The 20,546-nt window shown below is 40.2% G+C and overlaps 1 protein-coding gene across 1 annotated transcript; it reads left to right on the top strand.

Annotated features, from left to right (window-relative positions):
• Positions 1-417: 417 nt before the first annotated feature.
• c16h19orf25 (chromosome 16 C19orf25 homolog) lies at positions 418-7,972 on the top strand. The gene is made up of 3 exons (XM_073068329.1): positions 418-511; positions 5,629-5,785; positions 7,228-7,972. The coding sequence occupies exons 2-3, from the start codon at positions 5,650-5,652 to the stop codon at positions 7,428-7,430; spliced, it is 339 nt and encodes a 112-aa protein (XP_072924430.1). The 5' UTR covers positions 418-511; positions 5,629-5,649; the 3' UTR covers positions 7,431-7,972.
• The last annotated feature ends 12,574 nt before the right edge of the window (positions 7,973-20,546 follow it).

A 20,546-nucleotide genomic window follows, 5' to 3' on the forward strand; every position in this document is an offset into this window, starting at 1 on the left:
AAAGGTAAAGGGCTGAAGCATCCTTTTCTGGGTTAATTACGGAGTGGACAGCCAGCGCCTCTTCCCCAGGGCACCACTGCTCAATACAAGAGGACATGGCTTTAAGGTAAGGGGTGGAAAGTTCAAGGGGGATATTAGAGGAAGGTCTTTTTACTCAGGGAGTGGTTGGTGCGTGGAGTCACTGAGTCACTGGTGGAGGCAGATACACTAGTGAAATTTAAGAGCCTTCTAGACAGGTATATGGAGGAATTTAAGGTGGGGGGTTATATGGGAGGCATAGTTTAAGGGTCGGCACAACATTGTGGGCCGAAGGGCCTGTACTAAGCTCTATTGTTCTAATAATCAGAAAGGGGCGTGTCATCCCTGGGTGGATTGAGTGACGACGTCAGAAAGGGGCGCGTTGTTCTATGGGTTGCTCGGGCGATGACGTCAGAAAGGGGCGGGTCGTTCTACTGTTGATTGAGCGATGACGTGGAGCCGATGCGGCGGACGAAGCAGGCGGCGGTGCGAGGTGAGGGTCTCTGAGGTTCCGGCGATGACCGGGTGTAGCGGGCTGCCAGTCGGAGTGGACTTCGCATAGGGCTAACGGTGCCGCGCGAACTTCTATCTGCGGCCTAACTGGAGCCAAGACCCTCGCGGTCGCTTCCAAGTCCCCATCCCCGGCGGACCCAAGCCGTTCTCCGCTGTTCTGCGGCCTCCGAGCCCAGCAGGGTGGCCCTTTGATGGGCAGCGGGGGAGAGGTGATCTTGTCACAACAGTTTGCGCCGGGCAGCGAGTTCCTGTTTTACAGTGACACAAGAGACCGCAGATGTCGGAATAAGGAGCAGCCAAAGTCTGCTGCGGGAGCTCAGTGGGTCGGGCCGCATGGGGTGGGGTGAATTAAAATAATTCAATTCCTGATGCAGGGTCTCGATCTGAAACATGGACAATTCCTTTTGCCGTCTCAGATGCTGCTCGACCTGCTGAGTTCCTGTTTTTAGACCCGCTTTGACAGGCTGCCCCTGTTTGACAAAACATTCTGGAGTATCTTGAGATTCATTTTCTTAATTTACAGGGGAAAATAAATACAGTAGAGTTTTGAGGATATTACAAGCAGCGACTAGAGGGAAACTGGTGAACACTAACTATGTATGTGCCCAAGATTTTTGCACAGTACTGTAATATCTACATTTGTATTTTTCTATAGATAGCTAGCCAAAGTGCCTGACTATTCTAGTACAATACTGTATATATTTACATTTCCAGAAGCCATTCCATAAGTTGCTGCATGAAAGACATACTCATAAAATAAGAATGCATGGAGTTGGGAGTAATGTATTAACATGAATAGAGAATTTGTTAACCAAGCCAGAGAGTTTGAATAAATGGGTGTTGTGCTGGTTGCCAGTCAGTGGGGTACCATAGGGGTTGCTGCTGGGCCTACAACTGTTAAAGATATACATTAATGATTAGGGGACAGTCTAGCATATCCAGGTTTGCCAATGACACTACAGTCAGTGGTAAAGCAAGTTGTCCAGAGAGGCTGCAAAGAGATATAAATAGGTTAAGTGAGTGGATAAACTTCAGATAGATGGAGTGCAACATTGGTAAATGCACAGTTAGCCACTTTGGAAAGAAATAAAAGATCAGATTATGATTTAAATGGTGAAAGCAGCATTCTGTTGTGCAGATGGACTTGGTCGTGCTGGTCACACAACTCCTTCAGTTACAGTGGGCTAATAAGGAGGCAAATGATATGTTGGCCGTCCTTGCTAAAGGAATTGCATTTACAAGCAGGGAGGTGGTAAGGTTGCACCTGGAGAACTGCATGCAGTTCTGGCCTCTACTTAAAGAAAAGTAGACTGTCTTTGGAGGCAGTACAGAGGAGGTTCAACAGATTGATTCCCAAAATGAGCGGATTAGCCTGTAAGAAGATTAGGTGAGGAGGAGAGATAAAGTCACCTGGGACAATTCTCACTGGAATGCAGAAGATGAGAAGGGCTCTTACAGAAATAAAGTTATGAAAGAGATAGATAAGATAGAGGCAGGAAAGTTGTTTCAACTGGTAGGTGAGGGATTAGATTTAGGACAAAGATTTAGAGATGAGGACAAGCTGGTTTCCTCAGTAGTGAATCTGAAGTTCTCTGCCCAAAGAAGCAGTAGAGGCTACCTCATTAAATATACTGTATTTAAGGTAAACATTTTTGCTTATTGGGGAATTAAATGACATTGGCTATAGCAGATGGGTAGAGGAAAGTCCACAGACAGATCAATAATCTTATTAATTTGTGGAGCAGGCTTGACAGGCCAGATGGCCTGTTCTTGCTCGTATTTGTTATGTTCTTGCTTTAGGGTCTAGTATTTTAAAACCATGAGACATGGGAGCAGAATTAGGCCATTTGGCCCATAGAGTCTTACTTCACCATCCAATCATGGCAAGATTTTTTCCCCCTCAACACATTCTTCTGCCTTCTCCTTATAACTTTTGACACTTTTGTTAATCAAGAACCTATCTACCTCTGCTTTTAAAAATATCCAGTGAATTCTACAGATTCACCATTCTTTGGCTAAAGAAATTCCTCTTCATCTCAGTTCTGAAGGACATCCTCTTATTTTGAGGCTGTGCCCTCTAGTCGTAGACTTCTTCACTCTAGGAAACCTCTCCACATCCACTCAATCCTGGCTTTTCTAAACTCAGTAGGTTTCAGTGAGGTCCCCCACATCCTTCTGAACTCCAATGGTACATTCCCAGAGCCATTAGAAGCTCCTCAAATTATTAACACTTTCATCCTCAAGGTCATTTTCACGAATCTCCTCTGGATCATCTCCAATGCTAGCACACCCTTCCATACATAACGAGACCTAAAATGCACAGAACACTCTAAATGTGGTCTGGCCTATGCCTCATAAAAGCCTTGGTAACAGGTCCTTCTTTTAAACACTAGCACTCTTTGATTGAACACTAACATTGAAGTTGCTCTCCTTATGTCCAATTCAACCTACAAGTTAATCTTTAGGGAATCCTACATTACGACTCCCAAGTCCTTTCCACCTCTGATTTGTGAATTTTTGCCTTCATTCCTTGTACCAACTTGCATGACCATATACTTCCCTACGCTAGTCCATCAGCCACTTCTTTCCCCACTCTTCCAACCCATACAAATCCTTCAGCATGCTCTGCTTCCTCTACACTACCTGCCCCTCCACTTATCTTTATATCTTCTGGAAACTTGCCAAAAAGCAGTCGTCCAAATACTAATAGGAGAAGCAGCAATCCCAACACTGACCTCTGCCAAACACCGGCAGCCATCCAGAGAAGGTCCCAATTATTCCCTGTTTGCCTCCTGCTAGAAAAGCAGGCTTCTATCCATGCTAGTATATTTCTTGCAGTATTATGTGCTCCTATCTTGTTTACCAGCCTCGTGTGGCACCTTGTCAAAAGCCTTCTCAAAATCCAACATCCACTGACTCCCCTTTGTCTATCCTGCCTGTTACTTGCTAAACAATTTGAATGTATTTGTTAGGGAAGATCTCCCCTTGAAGTAATCATGCCATCTACAGCCTATTTTATCATGTGCTTCCAAGTACCTTCAAATCTCATCTTTAAAAATGGACTCAACCACTGAAATCAGACTAACAGCCTATAGTTTTCACAACAACACACACAAAATGCTGGTGGAACACAGCAGGCCAGGCAGCATCTGTAGGGAGAAGTGCTGTTGACGTTTCGGGCCGAGACCCTTCGTCCTGACGAATGCTTCGTGTTCCACCAGCATTTTGTGTGTGTTGTTGTTTGAATTTCCAGAAATACAAAGAGATCTAGGAGTCCTTGTTCATCAGTCACTGAAGGTGAATGAGCAAGTGCAGCAGGCAGTGAAGAAGGCTAATGGAATGTTGGCCTTTATTACAAAGGGAATTGAGTACAAGAGCAAGGAAATCCTCTTGCATTTGTACAGGGCCCTGGTGAGACCACACCTGGAGTATTGTGTACAGTTTTGGTCTCCAGGGTTAAGGAAGGACATCCTGGCTGTAGAGGAAGTGCAGCGTAGATTCACGAGGTTAATTCCTGGGATGTCCGGACTGTCTTACGCAGAGAGGTTAGAGAGAATGGGCTTGTACACACTGGAATTAAGGAGATTGAGAGGGGATCTGATTGCAACATATAAGATTATTAAGGGATTGGACAAGATAGAGGCAGGAAATATGTTCCAGATGCTGGGAGAGTCCAGTACCAGAGGGCATGGATTGACAATAAGGGGTAGGTCATTTAGGACAGAGTTAAGGAAAAACTTCTTCTCCCAGAGAGTTGTGGGGGTCTGGAATGCACTGCCTTGGAAGGCAGTGGAGGCCAATTCTCTGGATGCTTTCAAGAAGGAGCTAGATAGATATCTTATGGATAGGGGAATCAAGGGATATGGGGACAAGGCAGGAACCGGGTATTGATAGTAGATGATCAGCCATGATCTCAAAATGACAGTGCAGGCTCGAAGGGCCGAATGGTCTACTTCTGCACCTATTGTCTATCTGCAGATTTCCTCATGTGAGCCTATAGTTTTCTGTCTTTTTCTTCTTTTCCTTAAATTGTAGAGTGACAGTTGTGATTTTCCACACTTCTGGAACCAGTCATGGTTCTTGTGACTCCTGAAAGATCACTACTAATGACTCCACAAGCTTTTCAGTTACCTCTTTCAGAAAACTGGGGTGTAGTCCAGTCCAGATAACTTATCTACCTTCAGACTTTTCAGCTTAAAATTATTGCATTCACTTCTGCCTCCAGGCACTCTCGAATTTTTGGCATACTGCTTGTGTCTTCCACAGTGAAGACTGACATAAAATATTTATTCAGTTCATCTGCCATTTCTTTGATTCCCCATTACTATTTCTTCAGCAATCTGGTGTCCATTCTTGCCTCTTCTTTACTCTTTTTATATCTGAAAAAACTTCCAGTGTCATATTATTGGCTCATTTACCTTCATAGTTCATCTTTTCACTATTGCTTTTCTTAGTTGCCTTTTGGGTATTTTTTGAACTTCCCAATCCTTTAGCTTTACATTATTTTTGCAGTATTATGCCCTTGCTTTTATGCTGCCTTTGACTTCCCTTGTCAGCCACAATTGCCTCATCCTCTTTAAAATGCTTTGGGATGAAATGATCCTGTATCTTCATAATTACTCCCAAAAACTCTTGCCATTGCTGCTCTACCATCTCACCTGTTAGGGCCCCCTTCCATTCTTCTTTGGCCTTTTCCTCTCTCATGCCTCTGTAGTTGCCTTTACTAAACTATAATATTGATAAATCTGAATTCAGTTTCCCCCTCTCAATCTGGGGAGTGAATTCTTATCATATAATGGTTACTATCTCCTAAGGGTTCCTTTACCTTCAGTTTAAATCTGGTTCATTGCACAATACCAAATCCAAAAGTATCTTTTCCTTAGTGGTGTCATTCCATCTTGCTTGGTGGTAGGGATCTCCTATATGAGTGATTTATCAAGAATAGCCATGTCATAAATGGCATACGTCACTGTACTTTGATCAAAGTTGTAAAGTGTGTTCTTTTGTATAAGTCCATGCATATTATAATAAAATTTCACTCAGTATTTGTGTTTTTCTTCCCTTAACAAAACTGCGTATGCTCTTCATTTGTGGAAGACTGGCACATGAGTATATGGTATGACATCAACAAACAAGAAGCGTGTCATTCTGCCAACTCGGCCCGAGCCTCCAACTGTTGAACAGATTTTGGAAGATGTCAGAAGTGCCAGACTGGATGATCCAGTGTTCACATTATTCATTGAAGGCAATGAAGGTATTTTAATTTTAATCGCAAATTACAGGTTGTTTCATTCTTTGATCATCATTACATTCACTACCTGTTGTCTTCTATTAATTAACTTTAATATACAAGATTCTTCTATTGCTGAACCATTTTGAAGAAAATCATTATAGCAGTAAAATTTCTGCAACTGCTACATTGTATGAAATAATATTACAGCAGGGATTCCTGGAAGTATCTTTTAGTCATTTCTAATTAACCCAACAACTGACAGTGGGTTAAAAAGTCTTATGGGAACTGATCCTAAAATCTAATCTACTTAAGACTTCAGCACAAAATCTGTACAATACTGTATAAACAAAACGCTGCTTTTTCAGAGACATTAAACCAAGCCCTGTCTCTGCTCAGGCAACGTTTCAAAGAAGAGTTGGAAATGCTTCCTTGAAGTCCTGGCCAATATTAATGCTTCTAATAATATACCAGAACAGCATATTTGTACATTATCTTGTGTATTAAACTTTGTTGTGCAAAGATTGATTTACAATAATGATACTTAATATTCCAAATGGTATTATAATTGGCTAAGATATTTAATGCAAATGTGTTCTTTAATGTTAAGGAAGCGCAGGTGTAAGAACCTGGTTTCTCCGAAGACTATAAATACTAAAAGTTGCACGATGTGTTTAAATCAGAATTTGCACTGAATTTCAGTTTCACTTTTTCTTAAGCAGTCAGGTACTATTTATTTGAGAACACTTAGGAGTTTAATTTGTACACTTTCCATCTGCTTTTTTGCCTGCATACTTTAAATTACCACACATTAACTCAAAGTAACTGAAATCCCTTCTGCCAGGAACATCAGAATCAGGTTTATTATCACTGGCATATGTTGTGAAATTTGATGTTTTGCAGTATAGTGCAAAGACCATCACCTCTCATTCCTCCTCATGTAACATGAAAGTGAGCTATTAAAATATTCCTGAAAGTGTTCACATGACACTTGCACTTTCTGTGAATGTGAACTCGTCCAATGTTTTCCTTGTTCTCCATGTTAAGTACCAGAGTTAATTTTCTTATTCTGGCTTGTCTCCATCCTTTCTAGTCCTGAAACTTTGACCATTTATTCCCTTGTTTTGATGTTGCTGGACCCTCTGGCATTTTGTGTGTTGCTCAAGATTTCCAGAATCTGTGGAATCTCTTGTGTCTAGGAAATTACAGAGGTGTTTTCTTGGTTGCAGAGCACCTCAGGAGAAACCTAAAACTCCTTTCATAAACGCCTATCATTTTTGCTTTCTGTAAGCTAGGTGAAAATGCCCAGTAAAATTGTGACCTACTAGATAAGTTCATCTAATCGTTCAGAACCCCAAAATTAACTTTTTCATGTAGCTTTATAAAATGATGTATAAGAATAACATATTTCTGCAATGGGATCGGATGCCATTTTACTAAAAAAAAACCTTTCTAATTCCCCATAGAGATTGTGAGCCCAGTCCAAGCAGAAGTGTTAATGCCAGACGTGGAATCTCAGTACCAGCAAAGCAGAGAGTATGTTGAACTGAATAAGCGTTTAAAAACGGAGCTCAGTGAGTTGGCAGTACGGTGTGAGCAGCTGAAGAAAGCGGGAGATCAGCTTGACATAAGTATTTCTGAAATTAAGGATAAGAATTTTCAAAACTAAGTTGTTTCAAGGAATGGTTATCAAAATTATGATTATATTTTAACTGATGGCACTCAAGAAAGCAGCATCTTCTAATGGACTACTTTCAAAGTTTGAGTATGACTTCTCCCTCTGGTTTTGTGAAATGGATGAAGAAGTGGCATTACATATTTCTGAGATACTGCATGAACATGGCCATAAAGGATTTATAGAACACCAGGACCAAGTGGGTGGAAGGCTAATGATTACAGAAATTACCAATATTATCCAGCAAAGTAAAGTCACCATCATCGTCCTATCCCAGAACTCCCTGAAAAGCAGTTGGTGCCGAAGAGTATCTGAGTGGAATCTGCAGCAATACATAGAGAAGGGAAGCAAAGTTCTCCCTGTGTATGTTGATGTAGAGACTGTGCAAATTCCTCTGACTTTAAGTTTCCTTAATGGACTTAATTACAGTTCCAAATTCTTCAAAAAAAGATTGTTGGATTGTCTGAAACCAAAATTGATATCATTCTGTAAACCTGCATTACACAAATAAAGTTATAAGTAGAATGGGACAGATATCACTGGACTATGGTTCAAATTTCTGCTTTAAATTGCAGTCACCTCCAGAAATGGAAACAGATTGACATTATTTACAACTGTTTAACATCAGAATCAGGTTTAATATCGCTGGCATACAATGTGAAGTTGTTCTGTAGCAGCAATACATTATAATAAAATCTATAAATTAAATTAAAATGGTTATAAATGAAGTAAATAAATAGTTACCAGAGAGGGAAAAGAAATACTGATGGTTCATGGGTTCATTGTCCATTACGAAATCTGATGGTGCAGGGGAAAAAGCTGTTCCTGAAACACTGAGTGTATGTTTACAGGCTTTTGTACCTCCTCCTTGATGGTAACAATGAGAAGCAGGCGTGTCCTGGGGGATGGGAGTCCTTAATGATGGATACTGTATTTTTGAGGCATCACCTTTTGAAGAGAGGCTACTGCCCATGATGGACCTGACTGAGTTTATTACTTTCTGCAGCTTTTTCTGATCTCTGCAGTGGCCCCTCCATATCAGACAGTAATGCAACCAGTTAGAATGCTTCCCATGGTATATCTGTAGAAATCTGCGAGTGTCTTTGGTGACATACCAGTTCCACTTCTGATCCCTCAATGAGGACTGGTGTGTGTATCTTTTCAACTTCCCCTTCTTAAAGTCCACAATCAACTTCTTTGTCTTACTAGTATTGAGTGCAAAGTTGATGCTGCAACACCACTCAACCAGCTGATTTATCTCACTCTCATACGCCTCCTTGTCATCATTTAAAATCTGCCAACAACAGCTGTGTTATCTGCAAATTTATAGATGGTGTTTAAGCTGTGAGTGTAGAGAGAGTAGCGCAGTGGGCTAACCACACATCCTTGAGGTCCACCAGTGTTGTCAGTGAGGAGCAGATGTTCTTTCTGATCCGCATAGACTGTGATGTCCTGGTGAGGAAGTGAAGGATCCAGCTGCAGAGGAAGGTACAGAGGCCCAGGTTTTGGAGACAGGGTATGATTATATTGAATACTGAGCTATAGTCAATAAATAACAGCCTGACATGGGTATTACTATTGACCAAGGTGATCTAAAGCTGAGTGGAGAACCAGTGAGATTGCATCCACTGTAGACCTATTGTGGGGATAGGAGAATTTCTAGAGGGCCAGGTCAGTGCTTAGACAGGAGTTGGTGCTAACCTAACCTGCAGTAGATATTCTCACAAATTTGTCAACATTGGTCTTTCCCTTAATCTGATCTCCAAAGATTTATCATAGCTCTCTAACTAATTTATTAATCATTTTTTTCTTAAAATGGATATCATAACATGCTTTCTGTGCCTGTTAGTATTCTGAGAGATGAGCTGAATAATAATTTGTGACCAACTAATAATTGTGAGCACATCTACGTGAAGCTCTGTCACAGGAAAGCAGCATACATCATCAGGGACCACCTATCACACAGGTCATACTTTCTTCTCTCTGCTGCTATCAAGAAGAAGGTACAGGAACCTCAGGACTCGTACCACCAGGCTCAGGAGCAGTCATTACCTCTCAACCATCAGGTTCTTGAACCAAAGGGGATAACTTCATTCAACTTCACTTGCCCCATCATAGAAATGTTCCCACAACCAATAGATTAACTTTCAAGAACTCTTCATCTTACATTCTTGATATTTATTGTTTAATTATTACTATTTCTTTTGTATTTGCTAAGTTTGTCTTCTGCACTCTGGATGAACACCCTAGTTGGGTAGCCTTTCATTGATTCTGTTGTTGTTATTCTATAAATTTAGTATGTATACTCACAAGAAAATGAATCCAGGGTTGTATATTGTGACATATATGTACTTTGATAATAAATTTATTTTGAACTTTTGAAAACAGCTCATTATTCAAATAACTTGGGGAGCCTCTCAGAGGAATAAGGGAAAACAATCTTTTGAAAGAACTGTGAGGAGGTATTAAAGAGGCAGATTTTAGATAACAGAGGAAAGTCAAAGCACAGAGGGGATTTAGTGACTGCTTCACAGAATCTACCTCATTCAATGGACAAAGGTGACTGAGCTTCCAATTGCTTTTCAACTCAGTTCTCCAGCCCCACTGTCTTTGGCATCTTGCCCTGTTCCAATGAAGCTCAAGAAACAGCATTTCATCTTTTGAGGGCTGTTTGCATTAAGCTCAACAATTTCAGATAATCAGCTTTACCAGTTTCTATTTTTATTTCAGATTTCCACCATCGGCAGTATTTTGCTCTGTCAGTGGTTTTGTATCTCATTGTAAGGGTGTTGTATTTTCTTTTTTTCCTCTGCATTTACTTGTCTCCTCCAGAGGAGTCAACTGTCGTATTGGGGAAGTAAAAAGATATCCAACACCTTCTCTCAGCTGCAAATGGCATCACCTCACATTATTCAATCCTCTCTTGGTTTTCATCTTATCACAGACAGTTGGTTAGTTTTCTACACCCCTCTGCTTTTTCAGCAGCATAAAACATGTCTAACTTTCCTCATTGGTGAGAAATTTAAACACTATCATGAAGAACTACCCTCTCCACAGATGCTGTCTGACCTAAATATTTCCATCAGTCTGTTGTTATTTCAAATTTCCATCACCTGCAGTCTTTTGCTTTTCAATATTACAGCTTAGCTTCATCTTGAAACTCAGCAAATGAAATTATGATTAAGACTTTATCCACAGAAGGTGTAAGGTGCCCCTACAATGTCTGTGGGTGCTTTTGACAGATCTGGGTGAGAAACCTGAAATGTTACTGCCTTTGCATTTTTTAAATCCCTAGTAAGCATTTTTAAATCAAAGTTCAAAGTACATTTATTATCAAAGAATGCATAAATTATACGACCTTCAGATTCACCTTAAGCCCAGGCACAAAACAAGAAACCCAAAAGAACCTTTAGAAAAGACCAACAAGCACCCAATGCACAGAGAAAAAAATACACAAATCATGCAAACAATGAAAGCAGATGTCAGCACAATAACAAAGTAAATCACAGGTATGTGTTGTATGTAATCAACTGTAATCTATGCCAAGAACAGGATGAGGAACTGATTTGACAAGCACTTGAATCATATAGGCTAAAACAGCTGTGAAGCAAATGCTGGTAAATGGGATTAGTACTTGATGGTCAGCATAGATACAATGGGCCAAAAGGCTTCTCACTTCTGAATGATTATAAGACCATATGATATAGGAGCAGAATTAAGCCATTCAGTCCATCATGTCTGCTCCGCCATTTCATTATGGCTGATCCATTATTCCTCTTGGTCCCAGTCTCCTGCCTTCTTGGATCCCTTTATGCCCTGACTAATCAAGAATCCATCAAACTCTGCCTATAACCAATGACTTGACCTCCACATCCACCTGTGGCAATGAATTCCACAGGTGCACCTCTCTCTAGCGAAAGAACTTCCTCCTCATCTCCATTCTAAACGGACGTTGCTCTATTCTGAGGTGGTGTCCTCTGGTGTTAGACATTAAGTTATCATATAACTAGGCATTCACTCTCTTGATGGTATTGCTACAATAATGTGTACAGCTCAGCTGAAAGACAGATCAGGTTGCAAATTTTCAAATCACAACATGCACAGAAATGCATTAAATATTTCATGCTTTGATTACTTAGTTTTTTTATGTATACTTTAAAGTTAGTTAATTGAAATTATACCTCCTAATACTGTAGGTATGCAATAATTTGGTTGAGTTCTCAGTTATACACTGTAATGTAAATTCTAAGTTTTACTAAAACCTCAAGGCATAATATCCAATCTTTCATACAGACTAATCTTTTCAATGCCTCTCCTCACAAAATGAAATGGTGACAAAGAATGATAGCTAAGTGATTGCATGCAATGGCCTGTACAGTATGTGGCCACACAGACCAGGATGTTTTAAGTTCCAATTACTTGCTACATTAACTAATTTCTCCTCCAATGAGAAGTTTGATAGAAACATAGAAACCCTACAGCACAATACAGGCCCTTTGTCCCACAAGGTTGTGCCGAACAAGTCCCTACCCTAGAAATTACTAGTCTTACCTAAAGCCCTCTATTTTTCTAAGCTCCATGTACCTATCCAAAAGTCTCTTAAAAAACGCTATCGTATCTGCCTCCACCACCATTGCTGGTAGCCCATTCAACACACTCACCACTCTCTGAGTTAAAAGACTTACCCCTGATATCTCCTCTATTCCTATTCCCCAGCACCTTAAACCTGTGTTCTCTTGTGCCAACCATTTCAGCCCTGGGAAAAAGCCTCTGACTATCCACACGATCAACGCCTCTCAACATCTTATACACCTCTATCAGGTCACTCTCATCCTCCGTCGCTCCAAGGAGAAAAGGCCAAGTTCAGTCAACCTATTCTCGTAAGGCATGCTCCCCAATCCAGGCAACATCCTTGTAAATCTCTGCACCCTTTCTATGGCTTCCACATCCTTCCTGTAGAGAGGTGACCAAAACGGAGCACAGTACTCCAAGTGGGGTCTGACCAGGGTCCTATATAGCTGCAACATTACCTCTCGGCTCCTAAATTCAATTCCATGATTGATGAAGGCCAATATACCATATGCCTTCTTAACCACTGAGTTAACCTGCGCAGCTGCTTTGAGCGTCCTATTGACTTGGACCCCAAGATCCCTCTGATCCTCCACACTGCCAAGAGTCTTATCATTAATACTATATTCTGCCATCATATTTGACCTACCAAAATGAACCACTTCATACTTATCTGGGTTGAACTCCATCTGCCACCTCTCAGCCCAGTTTTGCATCATATCAATGTCCCACTGTAACCTCTGACAGCCCTTCACACTAGCCACAACACCTCCAACCTTAGTGTCATCAGCAAACTTACTAACCCATCCCTCCACTTCCTCATCCAAGTCACTTATAAAAATCACGAAGAGTAAGGATCCCAGAACAGATCCCTGAGGCACTCCACTGGTGACCGACCTCCATGCAGAATATGACCCATCTACAACAACTCTTTGCCTTCTGTGGGCAAGAAGGCATTTGTTATTCATTACTGGCCATGGTTCATTCAGTGATGCCAGTTGGAATGTACTGTAGATCACATTTCTTCCCCATTCTGATGTTTGGTCCTAACAACAACTGAACCTCTTGACTATGTCTGCCTGCTTTTATGCATTGAGTTGCTGCCAGATGATTGGCTGATTAAATATTTCCATTAATAAGCTGATGTACCTAATAAAGTGGCAACTGGCTGTGCATGCATGGCTGTTGGGTGAGAAATTTAAATTGATGTGATGTTCCATCAGTTACCGTAAGTAGCCTTTCTGAGGCACTATTTGCATGAAATACATTTATAAAAGTTTCTTGCATCCAGTAGAATGGACTCTGCGCATTCTTGCAAAACAATTACAATGAAAATTAAATTAATGATAAACATCTAATTTATCGGTTATTTTAATTTTAATTTTAATTAATTTATCAGTCATCCAGACAGGACATTGTCTTGCAGAATAGCTGAAGTTACAATTCCAAAGAGATTCAGATCAATAGTGACTGATTAATTTCTCTGGATAAGTTTATGCATAAAGTAGATATTTGACAAATTGTTATTTCAATAGACCGAAAAGGGAAATATATTCAACTTTGAGATGAAAATGCTGGCAAAATTTCAAGCGTTTTTAAGCTCCATATGAACAGATTAGAAACTTATAATCAAGTGTTAAAAGGAACCAATTTTCAAAATAAGTGGCATAACCAGGTAAAGGAAGGACGAGCACCACATAACTACAATTCCATTGCAACATAGGGGAGAAGACAAATAAATCAATGTGAAGCTTAAGTCCTTTACAGGGTTTGAAACTTCAAAGTGAATTTATTATTAGAGTACATACATGTCACCACATACAACCCCGAGATTCTTTTCAAACGGGAACTGCTATCTGTAAACAAACTGTGCAAATGCAGATAATAGATAAATAATGAGCATGAAATAACAAAATAGAGTTCTTAAATGAATGTAGATATCCCCTTTTGTTCAGGAGCCTGATGGTTGAAGGGTAGTAACTGTTCTTGAACCTGATGGTGTGAGTCCTGAGGCACCTGTACTTTCTACCTGAAGGCAGCAGCAAGAAAAGAGCAAGGCCTGAGAGGTGAGGATCTTTGATGATAGATGTTGCTTTTCTATGGCAATGTATCACGTAGATGTGCTCAGTAGCTGGGAGGATTTTACCCATGATGCATTGAGCGAAGTCCACTGCTTTTTGTAGGAATTTCCGCTCAAAGGCATTGGTATTCCCATACCAGGCTAGTATGCCCCCAATCAGCACACTTTCCACCACATAGCTAGAGAAGTTTTCCAAGGATTTTGATGACATTGCAAATTTCTGCAGACTCCTGAGGAAATAGAGACGCTGTCATGTTTACTTCGCAATTATATTTATTGATGGGTCCAGGACAATTCCTCTGAGATTGTGACACCCAGAATTTAAAGTTACTGACCCCCTCCACCTCTGATTCTCTGATGATTACTGGCTCATGGACCACTAGTTTACCTCTCCTGAAGTCTACTATCAGTTCCTTGCTCTTTTGGCATGAGTGAAGGTTTAGCAATGTCAAGTTCTGACTAAATACTATGCCAAATTTCAAATCCTAATAGAAAATTTACATCAGATTTATAGCAAATACACTGGACAACAAAGATTTTGCCTCTTAAATACTTTTGGGTATATTTTGCGGATTTTGGGCTGCTGATCGTGAAAATCACCATGCAATTTCCCAATCACGCACCATTTTATACAATCACCTATATTTGTTATTTCAATTCATAATTCAAACCAGAATAACTGATGCCAAGATTGAGGAAGGCATTTTTGTTTGTCCACAATCAAGCAGTCATCAATAACAGGCAATTCGAAAAACTTCTAGTGGGACTGAAGAAAATTGCATGGAAGGCATTCAAAGATGTTTCAGAATATTCTCATAACTGCAGAGTACCAAGCTTAATGTAACTGGTTGACAACATGCTTCAAGCATACAAAACCATGAAGAGCAATGTGTCACCAAAGGTTCACTCTCTACATTCCCATTTAGACTTCTTCCCTGCAAATCTTGGCACTGTCAGTGACAAGAATGGTGAATGGTTTCACCAGGACATTATGATCAAGGAGAAACGATATCAGGGCAACTGGATGCCATCAAAACTGGCTGATTATTGTTGGACTCTTAAGCGAAAAGCCTCAGAAACTGAGTACAAATGAAAATCATCAACAAACGTTTTTAGCTTACTGTATTTGAACTATTGCAAAGCATCAGCACCATTAGGCAATTAAGTACATTACATGCAATAAAAGTTAACTTCTTGTTTCTCCAAATTCCTAAATGATACATTGTTTTGTTTACATTGTTGCATTGTAGTCAATAGACCAAGACCATCTGTCATCAGGGATTCCCACCACCCAGGTCATCCTCCCTTCCTGCTGCTGCCATCAGGAAGAAGGTACAGGAGCCTCAGGACTCACACTCCCAGGTTCAGGAACAGCTATTACCCCTCAACCATCAGGCTCTTGAACCAAACAATTTCACTCAGTTTCACTTGCCCCATCATTGAAATGTTCCCAAAATCTGTGGACTCACTTCTCATTGCCTTGATATTTATCATTCATTCATTCATTTATTTATTTATTATGCTTATTTCTTTTTTTCTATTTGTATTTGCACAATTCGTTGCATTTTGCACACTGGTTGTTCACCCTGTCGGTTCGGTCTTTCATTGATTCTATGATGGTTATTGGATTTATTGAGTATGCCTGCATGAAAATTGATCTCTGGGTTGTATACGGTGACATATACGTACTTTGATAATAAATTTACTTTGAACTTATAGGGTTAATTGGGTTTAGTCCAGTCCAATCGAAATACAAATTTTACTGAGGTTTCTGTGAATGATAATTAATTGAAAGCCTGCCCAGCTTGTATTTTTCTTCCAGCACTAAAATATTATTGTACAAACTATGTTATAGGTGAAATGTTGTAATTTTATAAATATCACTGAGCATGGTAAAACAAACAATACTCAAGAAAAAAAATAACCTGATAGCATGCAACACCTTATATACCGGCTGGGTAGCCTCCAACCTGATGGCATGAACATTGACTTCTCTAACTTCCATTAATGCCCTTCTTACCCCATCCCTGACATATTTAGATGTTTGCCTGTTCTCCATCTGCCTCTGGTGCTTCCACCCCTCCCGCTTTCTTTCTCCTTTCCCTTCTCCAGCTCTGTATCACTTTCGCCAATCACCTTTCCAGCTCTTAGCTTCATCCCACCCCCTCCAGTCTTCTCCTATCATTTCGCATTTCTCCCTCCCCCCACTACTTTCAAATCTCTTACTATCTTTCCTTTCAGTTAGTCCTGACTAAGGGTCTCGACCCGAAACGTCGACAGTGCTTCTCCTTATAGATGCTGCCTGGCCTGCTGTGTTCTACCAGCATTTCGTGTGAGTTGTTGTTTGAATTTCCAGCATCTGCAGATTTCCTCATGAATACTCAAGAAAGTCTGCAGATGCTGAAAATCCAGAGTAAAACTCACAAATTGCTGAAGGAACTGAGTAGGTCAGGCAGCATCTATGGAAAAAAGTAAACAGTAGATGTTACGGGCCGAGAATCTTCTTCAGGACTGAAAGGGAAGGGGAAGATGCCAAATAAAAAGGTGAGGTGGGGGGGAAGGAGGATAGGTAGAAAGTGATAGGTGAAGGCAGGTGGGTGGGAATGATAAAGGGCTGGAGAGGAAGAGATCTGATAGGAGAGGAAAATGGACCATAGGAGAAAGGAGAAAGGGAAGGAGGAGGTGACCCAGGGAAAACTGATAGGCAGATGAGAAGAGGTTAGAGGCCAAAGTAGGGAATAGAAGAGGGGAGGGGGAGGGAATTTTTTTTAACGGAAGGAGAAATCAATATTCATGCCATCAAGATGGATGCTATCTAGACAGAATATAAGGTGCTGATCCTCCATCCTGCGGATGGTCTCACCTTGGCATACAAGGAGGCCATGGACCGACATGTCGGAAAGGGATTGGGAATTAAAATGTTTGGCCACTGGGAACTTACGCTTCTGGTGGATGGAGCGGAGGAGCTCGACAAGGCAGTCCCTCAAGTTACGACGGGTCTCACCAATGAAGAGGAGGCCGCATCAAGAGCACCAGACACAATAGACGACCCCAGCAGATTCTCAGCTTAAGCGTTGCCTCACCTGGAAGGACTGTTTGGGGCCCTTAATGGAGGTAAGGGAGGAGGTGAATAGGCAGGTGTAGCACTTAGGCTGCTCACAAGGATATGTGCTGGGAGGGACAAATGGACAAGGGAATCACAAAGCGAACGCAAAAAAACAGGGGGGAAGGTAAAGATATGTTTTGTGGTAAGATCACTTTGGAGATGGCAGAAGTTGCAGAGGATGTGTTGGGTGCGGAAGCTAATGGGGTGACAGGTAAGGTCAAGAGGAATTCTATCACTGTTAAGGCAGCAAGGAGATGGGGTGAACACGGATGTTCAGGAAATGGAGGAGATGCAGTTGAAGACAGCATCAGTAGTGGAGGAGTGAAGGAATAGTAAAAGGACTTGAAAGATTTGACTTCAATGTATTACAGAATGGGAGCCAAGATGTTGGCAAGGAATGGGTGACATGTTAATGGATCCTTGTATAGCAGTAAAGTTCTGCAATACTAGTGAATTTTGTGCAATGGAGTTCACAAGCCAGATACGTGGGATCTGGAAATAAAGTGAATGCTTCTTCCTAAAATCATACCCAGGGCGGGTGATGAGAAGAACTTACAAATGACAAAGGTACAACAGCAATATTGAAATTGAGCTGGTTATTAAGGAAAATAAATAGAAAGAAAATGAATTATTTTCTTCGTAGCATTCACTCAATTGGTAGGCTAAGTATTAGTGAAGAAGAATGAGCATTAGTAATTGTACATCATGGAACATGGCTGATGTCGCCATGGCAACCATTCGTTTAGTGCAGTTAATAAAATGGAAGTCCTGCTGAGCAACACACCACAGTCTCACTCATTTGTCTTAGTAGAGAAAGTGGGCACTGTTAATTTAGGATATAAACCACGTAAGCATCTGAAAATTGATTTCTCTATCTCAGAATCTCCAGTCACTATAGAAATATTGTGCAATGTCATATACAGTTCTCTTGTCTTCGCACAATCCCACTAATTATGGAGATATTTACAAGAAATACAACCTTATGGCACTGAAATGTTCTACCAAGGCAAATATAGCAATCTTTTTGGTTTCTCTTGCTGAAATAGGTTTTCTTTGAAGAACTGTGTATAATACTACAAATATTAAAAAATAGGAATGCAGTTTGGCTCTGCTCTACGTTACTCATTTTACCTAACACACATTAACCTACTGAATCTTTATTCCTGTAGATATCTTATATCATTATATTCTTAACCCTGGTGAGCCTAGTGTTATAGAGGAAACAATTTGATATGACAGTGATTGTGATAACATCTTTTAATATATATTTTTCATAAAAATGAAAACTAATACTCTTATCATTCAACATTTTAATCAAATAAGGAAGACATGGAATTGCAGAGTAAATCTCTTTGCAAATAACCAAATCATGCCACTTTTATTACTGCATGAAATAATTAACGTTCTCTGCCAAGCAGCTTTATTGCCTCAAAATGCTAAAAATAGCAAATCAAATAAAAGCCAAAACATGATTAATTATTTCATTAAACTTCATTGAATGAATTTAAATTGAACGATGTGATTAAATTCTAAGGAATTATTTCGGCTAAATATTGAAATGTGAATGCACAGAGGCCAAAACATAGAAATTGAACACATATAAATTACGTAAGTCAAGCATAAAGGCAGATTTGCTTAGAATTGATCATGCTTGCAATCATACCCTTTGGAAAACTGACCAAAGCAATATGTGCGTGAAATTTTTATGGCTGGTATCTGCCCAGTGTCGGTCACAGACGATAGCATTGTGTGACGCTTTACAGTGCCAGTGAACTAGTTTCAGTTCCGGCTGCTGTCTGTAAGGAGTTTGTACATTCTCCCAGTGACCACATGAGTTTCCTCTGGGTGCATCCAAAAGTCACATGCATGCAGAATCAGAATCAGGTTTAACATCACTGGCATATTTGTGAAATTTGTTGCTTTGCAGCAGTGGTACAATGCAATATATGACAATAAAAATATAAATTTAAATGAGTATATATGAAAAAGAAAATTAAATTAAATAAGTAGTGCAAAAAAGGAAAAAATACTGAGGTAGTGTTCATGGGTTCATTGTCCATTTCGAAATCTGATAATTGAGGGAAAGAAACTGTTCCTGAACTGTTGAGTGTGTGCCTTCAGGCTCGTGCACCTCCTCCTTGATGGTTGCAATATGACGAGGGCATGTCCTGGGTGATGGGGATCCTTAATGATGGATACCATCTTTTTGAGACATCGTCTTCTGAAGGTGCAAATGTGTGTAGACACATTTTCATGCTTTGCCCTTGTTAGTTTTAGTTCAGTTTAGTTAGAGAGAGAGGGAGCCAAAGAATGAAGATTTGCTTCTACCGCACCCCAACCCACTGTAAGCCATAATAAACGCACATCACAAAATATAATACAAACAGGCAGAAAAAAGATAAATATGTCTCCTACAGTCACCATATGCTACCCTAAGATTCATTTTCTTGAAGGAATTCACAGCAGATACAAAGAAATGTGATAGAATCAGTGAAAAGCTACACACAAAGAAAGAAGGGGGAAACCATGTGCACAAGAAGACAAACTGTACAAGTACAAGCCGAAGTATATGTTTCTAAACAGAAGTCTCAATGTAAGAAAATAAGGAGAGGTCACAGAGTTCATCTGAAAATAGAGAATTATTCAGCAGTATCAGTTTTCACTGGGGAAGAAGTCCCTCCATTATGATGAAGATCATTTGGAAAGCTGTCAACGAAGTATTGAAGAATAAGTCTGAGTGAGACCAGTGTAACTTTTCCCCAGATCAGTCAGTAAATTTGCTTTCTCAGAACAGAGGTCTGAAGTTCCCCAGTGGTTATTCCTTGATGTTGTTTATTTTTAACTTGGGACAGAGACAAAGATATATCTTTACTAATAATTTGTCTTAACACAGTCATTCAATCCACTTCTATTATGTAATTGTAAAAGTTAGCACGTCTTGTTCTATAACTTAATTAAAACTGTATGTTCCTGATGACTTAGAATGGAATGCCATGCTAGTAATTCCTTAAATGTTGTGATTGGTTGACCAAAATTGTAAGAGTGTAAAATCAGAGGAAAGTCTTTATTGTACTCAGTGCAAGTACTACTTTAAATTCCTTGGTGTTATCATTCATATGACCTGTCCTGGGCCAAGCACCTAAGTGCAATTACGTGGAAAGCACAGCAGTGCCTCTACTTCCTTAGGAGTTTGCGAAGATTTTGTTTGGCATCTAAAACTTTGACAAAATCTATAGATATGTGGTGCAGAGTATATTGACTGGCTGCATCACAGCCTGGTATGGAAATGCTAATGCCTTTGAATGAAAAATCCTACAAAAAGTAGTGGATATAGTCCAGTCCATCACAGGTAAAG

This window comes from Hemitrygon akajei, chromosome 16, assembly GCF_048418815.1.
Source record: "Hemitrygon akajei chromosome 16, sHemAka1.3, whole genome shotgun sequence".
In the NCBI taxonomy this organism is placed as follows: domain Eukaryota; kingdom Metazoa; phylum Chordata; class Chondrichthyes; order Myliobatiformes; family Dasyatidae; genus Hemitrygon; species Hemitrygon akajei.